Genomic DNA, 12,877 nt, shown 5'->3' with positions numbered 1-12,877 from the left:
TTGAGGAGCGTGTTGAATTTAAAAAAAAATGATCCATATAAGGATAAAATAATTATTGTTTTGAACTTTTTGTTTTTTAACAAATAAAATGAACGTGTATTTTTCTAGGTTGTATATATAATTTGACGTTGATGTCACATTGACGAACCAAATTGGTTAGTATATGTGTCTCAAGTTTAATATATAGTATTAGATGATCGTGCAGTATGACTTGAGTTAAGATGATGGAAAATGTAACGATAAATTGAAAAGATAATATGATATGGTTTAAAAAAAAATCTATAATCAAGTCAAATGCGATATAGTACAAGCACGTTGAATCTCATCCTTCGTATCAAACAGTGTCCAAGTAAAAAATCAATTCAGCTAAATAATAGAAGGTTGAAGCTGATTAATGAACCATAATGAGTTGGATAGCTATAGTTGACTAATTTGATTATTTTATGACTATAATTATTAATCTAATAATCACTAAAATCATTATTCTTGTATATAATTAATTTATTTCATTATATTTTTATATTAAATTAGTTAATTAAGTTAATTTAAATTATATAAATTATTTAAACATGAATTTATTTATATATGAATAAAATAATCATGGCATGTAAAATTGTGGGGAATATTCCAAAAATATATTGTTCTAGAGTTGAGTTGAGAGAAATGGGTTAGCTTTTGATCCACACATCTAATTTGCTATAAAAACATGTTATAAAATAGAGCAATAATTTTTTTTTCCATCCTAATTTTCGGCTCCGAGCTAAAATTGAGCCTAAAGCCCAAACCAGCCCAACTATTTTTCAACCCTTTGTAATCGTAGCCCATCCATTCGGTTAATCATGTGATAGAATTTTAGAAATTCAGATAATCCATTTAAATGAAACTATAAATTTATTCTATTTTACTGGAAAAAATATTAATCAAATGACATCTGAAATAACTAATTAAGTAGATTAGTAATTTTTTTTAAAATCAATGGTAAATATGTTGAAATTAAAATTTATATTGAAATTAGGTTGGGCCCAATTCCTGGGCTTATTGTGGGTTTGGGCAGATTTCACGTCTAAACAATTATTGGGTTCGGTTTCAGGCTTCGGGTCATTTTGAAAATTGGTAACCCGAACCCGCCCGACCCCAAAAGCTGCGAATTGCAATCACCCCCACCGAAAAATTTCTGCTCACCGCACGGAACCCTCGCCCCAAAAAACACACGTAACGCCTCTTCCGCCGCCGCCTATACATCGGGTCGCACCAGTTTCTCCGGCGACGGATAATTTATCGTTTAAACATCTACTATAAATCTAAGATTTCTTAAATATCGTGGTAAAAATCATAATTTAAGGAGCCAAATAAGGGAGAAGAATGCCTCCGAAGCAGCAATTGAAAGCGGATTTGGCAAAGAAGCAGAAGATAGTCGAAGACAAGACTTTCGGGCTGAAGAACAAGAACAAGTCGAAGTCTGTGCAGAAATATGTGCAGTCTCTCAAACAATCGGTTCAGCCTAAACCAGATGCTACCAAGATCAATGCCCAGGTCGCGCAAGGATGTATAAGTTTTACTTTTGTTTGTTTCTGGATATATGGTATTGTTGAATGTTCGATGGATTGTTTCTTTCTACGGTGATTGATTTATCTATCCGTGTATTGTTTATTGGAAAATTAACAGAAGAAGAAAGAGGAGGAGCTGGCGAGAGAGAAAGAGCTTAACGAGTTGCTTAAAGTTGCTATCAGACAACCTAAAGTTCCTGTTGGTAATTTCTTTTCCTTGCTTTTGTTAGCCACTATTGATATCTGTTATCTATTTGGTATCGATATGATGCAGTTTAATCTTTCTCTTGTTAGCAAGGATAGGAAGATTTTTGTGATGGTGGTGTGTGTGAGAGTAGTGTGTGTGCGTTCTTCCTTTTGTTGTGGTGGTGAGGTTACTTGGGTGGCTTATCTTTGATGTTTTGCATTTAGGTGTGGATCCGAAATCAATACTTTGTGAGCATTTTAAGTTGGGACAATGCGCAAAAGGGTTCAAATGCAAGTTCTCCCATGATTTGAATGTGCAGAGGAAAGGCGAAAAGATCGATATTTATAGTGATAAGCGCGATCAAGGTTTGGTCTTGATGTATTAATTGCAGCATTCAATTATTTCCAGTCATTTTTTAATAGTTCCTGACCTGATTTTCAATCTCTTTTAATCGTTTTCTTTGTTACAAAAGAAGATGGAAAGGAAACAATGGAGGACTGGGATCAAGAGACATTGGAGAAGGTTGTTGAGTCCAAGAGCAACGAGTACAACAAAAATAAGCCTACTGACATTGTAAGTGTTTGTTTGTTTGATTTCCTTTTTTTGAATTTTTGCTTGGAACTATTTTTACATTTCCCTTTCCTGGAACTATTTTTACATTTCCCTTTCCTGGAACTATTTTTACATTTCCCTTTCCTTGATGTTTTGATTCATACGCGATAATTTTATTATCAATTCTATACTGTGGGTTAGTTATGGATGTTATTTGCACGAGTCTATGACTTGTGAGGATGAGCTTGTGTATATTCAAGTGATGGCTAGATAATATGTTTCTCTATTTTTTGATGAACGGTCATGACAAGCGTATATCATTTGGTCTTGCATGTAAACTGTATGGGATGAGAACTTAAGACTTGCATGGAGATTAGAGTGCTGGATCTTTAAAATTCTAATTGTACTGCAGAATATTGGAATGAATATCTTCCTGATAAAGAAATTAGTTTAATAATGAAGGCTGTGTTCTGCCGAAAATAGAGTGGAATTTTTCGACTCATTCTTCTGTGAACAGACAGAGAGACATGTTTGGTAATGAAAAATGGTCTGGTTTCATAAGTTGTTCAATTTATTTATTACATGAATGAAATTAATTTTTTTTACTAGATTGGCGAAAGGGAGCTGTGCGTACTTGATTAGCATACAACACGCTCCATTCGGATCTGTTTTTCGTTTTTTTTTCCATTTTATTGTACAATTCCCTTGCCATGCCTTGTTCATTTGTTTATTTTTTTGCAACTTTAATTGACAAATTCGATCCTTGCCTTTTCTTGTCATTCTTTGTAGGTATGTAAACACTTTTTGGAAGCAGTGGAGAAAAAGCAGTATGGTTGGTTTTGGGTTTGCCCAAATGGAGGTAAAGAATGCCATTACAGACATGCACTTCCTCCTGGATATGTTTTAAAGTCTCAGATGAAAGCTCTTTTAGAAGAGGAAGCTGAGAAACTAACAATAGAGGAGGAGATAGAAAACCAGGTAATCTGACAATGCAGTAACAAGTTTTGTTTTCATCAGCAATTTTATGTTATAATCTTATATTGTAGTTCCGTCAGTTGGCTTCCTCACTCTCTCCTACTGATAATTTTGGTTCTATGCTATATGGTATGATACTCGGTTGGCAGCGAGCGAAAGTGTCTACTACAACACCTATGACTCCAGAGTTATTCATGCAATGGAGGCAGAAAAAGATGGAGGAGAGAGAAGCTGGTCTGGCTGCACAGAGGGCAGAGAGAGCCAAGAATGACCGCATGAGGTAAGGCTTCTTGATTGAATGCTTAGATCTTTTTATATTCCCATAGGTGTAGTATTTAATCAATATTTCTGCCTTGTGTCGCAGTGGTCGCGAGCTTTTTCTCTCTGATTCTAGCTTGTTTGTTGATGATGCTGAGGCCTACGATAAATACCAGCGAGAAGAAGATCCAGATCCAGATCCAGAGCAAAAGGTAACTTTCCTATGGTTTGTTCATATTTCGTTGATTTATTTATTCTCCATGACTCTTCTTCTCTAGCTAAAACCCCATCATTTTCTCTGCTATTTACTACAAATTTGATTGACAGACTCAATTGTGCAGGTCAACAAAGATCAAGCAATGGATGGGCCTAGTTCTTCGACTACACAGGACACAAGAGATAATCCCGAACATGACAATGATAATGGTTATGATGACGACGAAGATGATGATGATCTTGACATGGATGAACTAATGGAACTGGAAGCCAGTCTTTCGAGAACAACATTACAAATCAGGGAACCAGTTGACAATGCTCGATCCTGAACTCGGCAGAATACCATCTAAGATCACATTTTTTACTCGACTCGAGTCCTAAATAATGCTCAATCACCACAAGCAGCTGAATTCGTCTTGTTTTCGTGGTTGTGCTGATATTAAGTTTTGTAAGGTCGATTATCTTGCCAACTCTGTCAGAGTAGTGTCTTTTTAATCCTGGTTTGAGCTGGATTGTTTTCTCTTTACGTTTTACTGCACACCAAAAGACTAGTAAGGTCTGGAAATTATGTTTCTGCTCTAGAAATAAAAAGGTCCAAGTAGTAAATTACCATCATTCTGAAACATTAGTAATATACACAAAGCAAAATAACTAACGATGATCGTAGGCCGTCTGTCACAAGCGGGACGGCTTGTAACATGCCACAATTCGACCATTTTTAGTTATATTAGGTGAAGTGAGTTCGTCTGCAACTCGTCACAATCCAACGTGTGGTTGGGCGGAGTGGGCGGGTTGTCTGTCATTTGGACGGGTCAAGAAATTGTCCATCTAACTCGTTTATTTAGTGGAGATGTCGATCAGTTCGACGTGCCTAATTCATTTTTATGGTTTATATAATTATTAAATTGTATTTCTTTATATGTAACGTGAATTTTGAAGATTAATCTCCAAGCAATATGTCAAACAGACTTTCAACTAATTTTTTCTTAAAATTCGCTCTTAGTTGAATTAAAATCCCACTCTTTAAATTCCCGAACTTTGATTTCTTTTGCCAGTCACTCTAATAAGAAGATGCTATAATGTTAAACATATAATCTTTATGTTTGATTATCTTATGTGTCCAATCATTTTAATAGACTATTTTAATATAAATCCTATAATCTTAAAGTTCATAAGCAACATATATCGGTATATGATATAAAAAAAATTAAGATTTCAATTGACTTTAATATATTCCGTTTTAATACAAAAGTTACGGAGATTATATATTACTGAATAAAGTATATCAATGTTCGTAACTAATTTCTTGTTGATATCCCAACAAACTTTTTCAACGTAAAAGTTGAAACACGCTATTAGAACTGTCGGGTCTCCCTCTCTATGAAATACACACTTTTTTTTTTATTTTATTCTTTGCAAAATAATTTTTTTTCCCCTTACCAACTAAAACTAATAATATTTTAGCAAAAACCTATGTGAAACGATATCACGAATTGTATTTTATGAGACTGATATCTTATTTGAATCATACATGGAAAAATATTACTTTTTATACTAAGAATATTATTTTTTATTGTGTCGATAAGATTGACATGTCTCACAGATAAAAATAAACATTTTGATTCCATGCAATTTATATAAAATTTATGAATATTTAAGAATAATGAAATATATATATATATATATATATATATATATATATAAGGCCGCGTTTGGTTCGGATGATTAGCCGGGATAGATTATTTTATCCTACCTAGTCAGTTGTTTGGTACGCGTGATTATTTAACCAAGTCAATCTCTCCTATAAATGATTAGGTTATATTAGGTAGGTTAAAATAATACCTCCTCACCCCCTAGGATTATTTATCCAACTCTTAATACCTCATATTTTTTCAATTTTACCCTTCTCTTATATTCAAACTCACAACCACTTCCCGCCACCGCCGCCGCCGCGTTCGCCGCCGGCCGACCGTCGGCGCCGGCGCCGACTATTTCCGGCGCCGGCCGTTTCTAGCCACAGCCTCCCGCCGGCCGCCGTCGCCGTCGTCGCCGCGAATGGGCAATGCAATTTTGTCTTTTCATCAAAAAATTCAAAATTATCCTACACTTAAAAATCTTACCAAACATAATATTATTTTACATCATATATTACAGTACTACAAGAATCATTTTCTTTGTAATTTACACGGTTAATCGTTAATTTATCCTTGCTTCCAGCCAAATCATCCAAACAGATAAAGCATTGGTATCAAAGCTATATATATTCCTTTCTTCTTCCCTTGCATTCTCATTCTCTTCGCTGAACATTAGCATTCGGCGGCATTTGGAGATGTTGAACCTTAACTTGACGATGGATTATCCATCAGTCTCCATCATCGACAATTATCTCACACAACCTGGCGATCATAACATGGAATACTCCGGCAGCTCTAGCTCCTCCGTCGTTAATTTGGAGACCTCCGGTGAAGAGGACTCTCGTCCCAGTCGTGCCTGCGGTTTCAATGTTTCGAAGAGCAAAGGACATGAGGTGGTTGACGACACTGAGAAATCAAGCGGTGGTTACGTGATGAAGGAGTTCTTCCCGGAGAGCGCCGGAGCGCTGGTGTTGGATCGGTTGGAGAATCAGCGTGGACCGGCGGAGCAGAGTTTTGTTGCCCAGCAGAGGCAGCAGCTGGTCAGGAAGGGGAGGAGGGGGCCGAGGTCTCGTAGCTCTCAATACCGTGGTGTGACGTTCTACCGCCGCACCGGACGTTGGGAATCTCACATTTGGTAAAGTTTCGTTTACTTCTTCGGTTACAGTTCTTAAATGAATAATCCAAAATCGATCGGAAGCAAATTTTTTGGTAATGTTGCGTGACGGAGAACGATTACTAGTTGTTTAACTTACATTTGTTCCTTTGCATGTGATTATTGTGGCTGCTTGAGCTAGAGTTTGTTTCTTATGTGATTTGTGCAGGGATTGCGGTAAACAGGTTTATTTGGGTAAGCTACCTTATTAGTGATTTGGCTTCGTTCCATTTAGTTGTATTGATTTTCTTGAAGTCCTTTGTTTAATTAAACTTGAATTTGTAGGAGGATTTGACACTGCTTTTGAAGCGGCCAGGTAAAAGAGGTTTCAATTGTTGCAAGTTGAGGTTAAGTTCATGGATTGGCTGAGTTGTGGTTGATGAAATTGTGTGAATGCTGATACTTCTACTGTAGGGCGTATGATCGTGCTGCGATTAAATTTCGTGGGCTGGATGCAGATATCAATTTCTTCGCCGGGGAATACGAAGAAGATATTAATCAGGTTGTTTGAGGATGCGATTTTGTGGTTTGATCCTCTCTCTTCTCTTCATGAGCTGACTCTTGTATTGAGACTTTATACTTTCTTTGATCCACAGATGAAGAATTTAACCAAAGAAGAATTTGTGCACATACTTCGGCGCCAGAGCACGGGGTTCTCCAGAGGGAGCTCAAAGTATAGGGGAGTTACATTGCACAAATGTGGACGATGGGAAGCACGGATGGGGCAGTTTCTAGGCAAGAAGTAAGACGGCATCACAAAAACTGAGACCATTTATAAAAGGATTGATATGTTATTAATCATAAAGATATACAAGAAATGGAGTGATATTCATCGTTTTTGGTATGTTGCATTGAAGGTATATCTATCTTGGATTGTTTGACAGTGAGATAGAAGCTGCAAGGTGAATGTTCAAGAAACATCACTTAGTAAAGCCTTTTTCATGTCTAAATTTTCTGAGGCAGCTGGTTTGATCTGCATCTGTTGATGTTGATTAGGGCATATGACAAGGCTGCTATCAAGTGTAATGGAAGGGAAGCAGTCACCAATTTTGAGCCGAGCACATACAATGAGGAGATGAACTCCGAGACGAACAATGGAGGTAACTACGTTGAGTAACGTAAATCATTTTTAATCCTACACGCTCGAAATATTGTCCAAATCTTCGCTTTAGACCTTTGAAAAATTTCTTGTTTTGATTCACATGCTGTCCTTGATTTCTCTTAGATGGAAAAGACTATGATCTAGATTTGAACTTGGGCATAGCTCCCCCTCATGTCACCGATAGACAAACTCGTAACCTCGAGACGGGAAGTTTTATGCTCCACCTTGGGTCAGAGAAACTGCCTCAAGATGAGGCAAGGGCAATTGTTTAGATTCAAATACAGAGTTCGCTTTCTCATGATTTTGTTCTGTAAGCTTGAATGTGATCTCTCATTGGGTTTCTCATTTCTTGCTGCAGAACTCTGAACACCCTTTATTCTGGAGTGAAGCAGATTCCAATTTTCATCCCATATACAAAGTAGTCCATTCTTGCTGTTCCTATCCTTCATTGTGTTATAACTTCACTTCATTCTCAACATCTGTTTCGTGCAGGGAACGGTTATAGGAATGAAGGGCATGGAAATGAATTCTTTAGCCAATTGGACGGCTTGGACATCCCCCGATTATTTTCATGGCGTTCATCCCATACCTTTCTTCTGTACCGCAGCATCATCAGGATTCGCTAACGCAAGTTTCGCAGCTTCCAATCCAAGTAACTCATCCCATCACAACTACTCGATGATATGAAAGCAGCCGCAAGGTTTCGAGCTTGTCTTCCTCGTCACACCGACTCGCAGAGGATATCTAGAGTTTGTGTACTAAAAATACAAATCCATACACATATGCTGGTAAAAACGCTTTTAGTTTCCGTCCTAAATAGCAAAGCGTTTCACAAATCTGAATATGAATCATCAAGTCTTCCCACTTGAAATTTGAATTTCCAGTCTCAGCATACTGCTGCATTTGGCGATTTGTATGGTAAAACTCATGCAGATGCAATCCATTTCTTGTTTCATTGAACTCAAAAGATTTTTGCTAACACCAGTAAATCCATGGATTGAAGTAATGTATTGGGATGAGACAAAACTCGAAATTGAGTGAAATTAGTACGATATCTTAAAAACAAAAGCTATGTTGTTCAACGTTTTCATTGAGTTTAGTATAAATTGTGTAGAATTTATCGTATATACCCCACGTTATCAATGGACTTACCTAACATTATTAGATAAAACAAACATTTATTTCTCAAAATATAAATCAACCATTGGTCCTTTTGTGTATAAAAAATAATATACTTTTGGTGTTGAAATCATATAAACTAATATACTGTTGGGCACGTGCGATGCTTGTAATTTCCAAGTGTAAAAACCATAGTCTAAAGAAGGTAGGGGCCAATGCCTTCGCAATTGATTCATGGGTACTTGCAATGGAACAGTGCAAACTGAAGGCTGACTCCCCCGTCCTTTCCCTTATAACATAATCATATTATTTTTGATGTGACAATTCTTGCTGTACATTTTTTTGGGGTACAACAATTGTCATTCCCATTAGAAATATAGCTGGAAATTTTATCAATATATATACTATACGTTCATGGGAAGCCTGTCTCACTCAAATAAGGTTTTTAAAATTATGTATTTTTTGTCTCCACTTTGACTTCACATTTAAATGAGAACGTTAGTTCCAAACTTCTCGTTCTTATATTTCTACCAAAATTTTCTTATATTTAATTTAACAAGTAATATAAAAATCGACATAGGCGACGGCTTAGACGCCGGTCGACCGCTTCAAAAAAGTGTTAATCGGCCACTTAGGCATCTAGACGGACTTATAAAGCTGAAAATAATATCGTGATTTTCATTTGATCTCAAAATTCCATAACGAGCGACCATAATAACTAACAAAAATTAAATTTAAAAGTTGTGAGAATTATAGTTCTTGATAATAAAATAAATTAAAGCCACGAGCTTATAGTCCAAGTAGCACTTATACCATACTCCCTTTGAAGAGAGAAATCTTAGTAATGTTGATAGGATTTTTAGTTTTTACACTTGTTCCACGAGAGAGAGAGAGAGAGATGGCCTTGTCCAAATTTTTTAAAATGAAGTCGAAATTCTAATAGTTAAAAAATAATTTGCTTAAAACATGATATAGTAATGAAATCGTGTTTGAATAATTTTTTATGGGTACGATTGAATTGATAGAGGAATAGATAATAATTCGGGAACATAGTGAGATTTGTTAGATAAAATAATTAATTTAACCAATTTAATATAATGATTTTTTATGAACTTTTAAAAAAATAATTTTATCCATGCCACAATAAAAAACAAAAAACAAAAACAAAAAGGAGCTATCTCTTTGAATATAATACAATACACATACATAATAACCGTTTTACTCCCATCAATTTTTTGGAGTTTTACTTCCGTTTTATATGTAATGTTAGGAAGTAATAATAATGTGATACTTGATTTGTGATATAATTTAAAATATTCGAATTTTTTTTAACATATTACAAAAAATGTAATTATTGACAATAATTGTCTCTATTAAGAGAGCGATCAAAGTGAATTGTCTACGCTGCTTTACAATTTAAAATTTTTGAGTTGTACTGTTATCATCATCGTGCATTATTTTCTACATCATCATCGTGCATTATTTTCTACACATATAACTTAGTGTTAATCTTCTATATATATTATATTCACGGGTAAATTTTGTGTCTATCTATGTATTTTTTTAGATATATATGTGTGTGTACAGGTGTGTATTTACGTTTTCTACATACGTATATGTATGTGTATACTATATATCGAAATACCATTTGTTTAAGACAGATTCTTAAAGAGCTACGATTGGAACTAGGAAGACAGACTCAAAAGGAAGTATAACAATAATATTAAGTGAGATTGCAGCATCCATTAATAGAAATCACACTCAAACACACAATTTCCATAAAAAGGGGGATTTTTTTATTTGACTTGTCAATTCTACTTTTAAACACTAACCTTTTCTCTTTTCTAAAAAAAAAAAAAAAAGAACTTTAATCTGATTTTCTCCATGCCAATGGGCTCTCGAGAAAATCCAGAAGTTATTTAAATGACCTCTTATCATTGTTACATGAGTTAAAAAAATTCACTTTTACTGAGCAATTTCGACTTGTTATTGTCGTATTTATTGGGAATCAAAATGCATCATTTATCACAATTTTTAGTACATATTAATTTTTTTGAATAGGTCTATTGTGAGACAGTCTCACGAATCTTTATCTGTGAGACGGGTCAATCCTACCGATATTCACAATAAAAAATAATACTTTTAGCATAAAAAGTAATAATTTTTCATGGATGATCCAAATAAGAGATTCATATCATAAAATACGACTCGTGGGGCCGTCTCTTACAGGTTTTTGCCAATTTTTTTTGCAACTATTGGTGATATTACGTCTAGACCAGTCTATTCAAAATAAAAAGTGGAGGATATATAATTTAGAACGAGTTTGGATTTTTGATTTTTGATTTTTTTTTTTTTTTTTTTTTTGCCTATCAAATTTGAAATGGCTGGGAAATTTGGAATGGCTCCACACGGACCACACCCCAATCATTTCAAATTGAGGAATTTAAAATCTTCTTGCCAGATCCGAGTTCACTATTATTGAAGATCTTTTGTTTCGAATTTTTTTAAAATACTCGTAATATATTATTTTTGAAAGTACTTTGTATCCATTAATTGCATGTACATATATTTATATTAGAGAAGAGAATAATTTAGTGATAATAAAGTGAGGATCTGAAAAATGGGCTTATAACCACAGTCCAGTTCAGTTGTTGTCCAGGCCCATCAATTTATCAATCCACACTTTATTACCCCATAAACATCCCTACTTGGAACTCGATTATAATCTAGGTATTGAAAATTTGATGATTTAATTTCACTTCTAATTCCTTCAATAAATTTATTAGAATCATGAAATATTTACTACTCGGTTTAAATACTAATACAAACATCTACACATGTAAATTAAAAGAAAATATCCTCCCTCTCTCATTCAGTCATTAAGAATCACACTAAAAAAGATTATTAGCTAATTTTCTTAGCTACTGTTTTAGCAACGGTTTTGAATTCCGTCTATATATCGGTCTTTCTTAGTCATTAGAGATGTATTTTAAAATATGGGATGAAGTTCTGAACATCAGTCGGTTATGACATTCACTTAATTTCACCAAAACTTCACCTTGATATAGATATATTTTTATTTCTTTCACATGGGGTAACATAATCATAAGATTGCTTAACTAACTTTTGCTATATATTAACAAAAATAACCTCATCTTAGCAAGTGGTGTACACGAATATAAATTAGCTTCCGATGACTCATTTTATCAAAATCGGTATGCTTATTGAGAAAATGTTGATGAATTATCTTATTCAATCTTAACCGATGCCATAAACAAAACGAGCTTCCAAAATATTCTTAATTAGTTAACTGATACAACAATAAACCATGTTGAAGATATTAGAGCCGGAAGAGCGAGAAGTCGAGGATCATGTGATTCATCGAATAATAAAGTATAATTAGTCTTGAACTATTAGTTACAAGAAGTTCATTTCTAATTAGAGCGAATAGTATAAAAGAGACTCGTCGAGAGAATAAATCGAGGGATTGTGTAATTCTTTCAATCTTCTTCTTCCTAAACTTTATCTGTGTCAGATAAAGGCAATCTGGATTAATAAATATAATATGTACTCATCCAACTCAACTAATAGACAAATAAACTAAATAATTAATGGATTAAGTATTTTAACCGTGTTTCAAACACTTCCCTGAACAATTCTATTGTCTAAAATTTGATATAAAAAAGCATCACTAGTTGAAATTATGTATTTCCACAAATGTCAGTCAACTAAAAAAACCTTTTTTAAAAAAATATACATAATATTTCATCGTACAATATCATTATGTACAATTACAATTATGGGTTCTTAATGTTATTTTCTTTTTAAAAGTTAATCCATTAATTTTTTCTCTAGCCTTCACCACGCTAAATTTTCCGACCGCTACTATCCCCGCGCCGCTGTTTCAATCACTTGACAGTTGGACAGCCGCCCATTTCAATTTTTACCCCATCTTCAAGATAGCATCCATCGACTTCGGATTTAGGGATTTGAAGATTGAAAGTTTGAAGCTAAATCGAGGTTACAGAGTAGTGCTCTGCTCTCACTTTGGTTTCGTCCCACATCGTTCAACACAAGTTAATGGAGTTAACTATGAGCTATAAAATGAACACATATCTCGACTGCATAATCACG

General features: G+C 34.6%; 2 protein-coding genes across 6 annotated transcripts; both read left to right on the top strand.

Moving 5' to 3' along the window:
• Positions 1 to 1,131: 1,131 nt before the first annotated feature.
• LOC142546344 (zinc finger CCCH domain-containing protein 21-like) lies at positions 1,132 to 4,270 on the top strand. 3 transcript variants are annotated; one of them, XM_075654017.1, is made up of 8 exons: positions 1,132 to 1,546; positions 1,666 to 1,750; positions 1,959 to 2,099; positions 2,207 to 2,307; positions 3,076 to 3,264; positions 3,411 to 3,541; positions 3,626 to 3,731; positions 3,861 to 4,270. In XM_075654017.1, exons 1-8 carry the CDS (start codon positions 1,472 to 1,474, stop codon positions 4,062 to 4,064), a joined length of 1,032 nt encoding a protein of 343 aa, XP_075510132.1. In that variant the 5' UTR covers positions 1,132 to 1,471; the 3' UTR covers positions 4,065 to 4,270. The 3 variants fall into 3 exon arrangements, with proteins under 3 accessions (XP_075510132.1, XP_075510130.1, XP_075510129.1); XM_075654015.1 differs by having other exon boundaries at positions 1,132 to 1,533; positions 2,210 to 2,307; positions 3,861 to 4,269; XM_075654014.1 differs by having other exon boundaries at positions 1,132 to 1,533; positions 3,861 to 4,269.
• Positions 4,271 to 6,026: 1,756 nt separating this feature from the next.
• Positions 6,027 to 8,656, top strand: LOC142544721 (floral homeotic protein APETALA 2-like). Of its 3 annotated transcripts, none has more exons than XM_075651758.1 (9): positions 6,027 to 6,504; positions 6,692 to 6,717; positions 6,808 to 6,838; positions 6,937 to 7,024; positions 7,119 to 7,264; positions 7,380 to 7,424; positions 7,519 to 7,622; positions 7,983 to 8,042; positions 8,117 to 8,251. In XM_075651758.1, the coding sequence occupies exons 1-8, from the start codon at positions 6,065 to 6,067 to the stop codon at positions 7,988 to 7,990; spliced, it is 888 nt and encodes a 295-aa protein (XP_075507873.1). In that variant the 5' UTR covers positions 6,027 to 6,064; the 3' UTR covers positions 7,991 to 8,042; positions 8,117 to 8,251. The 3 variants fall into 3 exon arrangements, with proteins under 3 accessions (XP_075507873.1, XP_075507870.1, XP_075507872.1); XM_075651755.1 differs by having other exon boundaries at positions 7,748 to 8,042; XM_075651757.1 differs by lacking the exon at positions 7,983 to 8,042 and having other exon boundaries at positions 6,029 to 6,504; positions 8,117 to 8,656.
• Positions 8,657 to 12,877: the final 4,221 nt, after the last annotated feature.

Source organism: Primulina tabacum, chromosome 5 (genome assembly GCF_025594145.1).
Source record: "Primulina tabacum isolate GXHZ01 chromosome 5, ASM2559414v2, whole genome shotgun sequence".
In the NCBI taxonomy this organism is placed as follows: Eukaryota; Viridiplantae; Streptophyta; class Magnoliopsida; order Lamiales; family Gesneriaceae; genus Primulina; species Primulina tabacum.
This window is presented reverse-complemented; position numbering and strand designations above follow the sequence as displayed.

Excerpts from the sequence above, each read along its gene's own strand:
- LOC142546344 (XM_075654014.1), top strand. The coding sequence starts at position 1,363 with ATGCCTCCGAAGCAGCAATTGAAAGCGGATTTGGCAAAGAAGCAGAAG. Across the intron at positions 1,534-1,665 it reads CTACCAAGATCAATGCCCAG|AAGAAGAAAGAGGAGGAGCT; the intron begins GTCGCGCAAGGA and ends GAAAATTAACAG. Across the intron at positions 3,542-3,625 it reads GCCAAGAATGACCGCATGAG|TGGTCGCGAGCTTTTTCTCT; the intron begins GTAAGGCTTCTT and ends CTTGTGTCGCAG.
- LOC142544721 (XM_075651755.1), top strand. The coding sequence starts at position 6,065 with ATGTTGAACCTTAACTTGACGATGGATTATCCATCAGTCTCCATCATC. Across the intron at positions 6,505-6,691 it reads CGTTGGGAATCTCACATTTG|GGATTGCGGTAAACAGGTTT; the intron begins GTAAAGTTTCGT and ends TGATTTGTGCAG. Across the intron at positions 7,425-7,518 it reads AGTGAGATAGAAGCTGCAAG|GGCATATGACAAGGCTGCTA; the intron begins GTGAATGTTCAA and ends GATGTTGATTAG.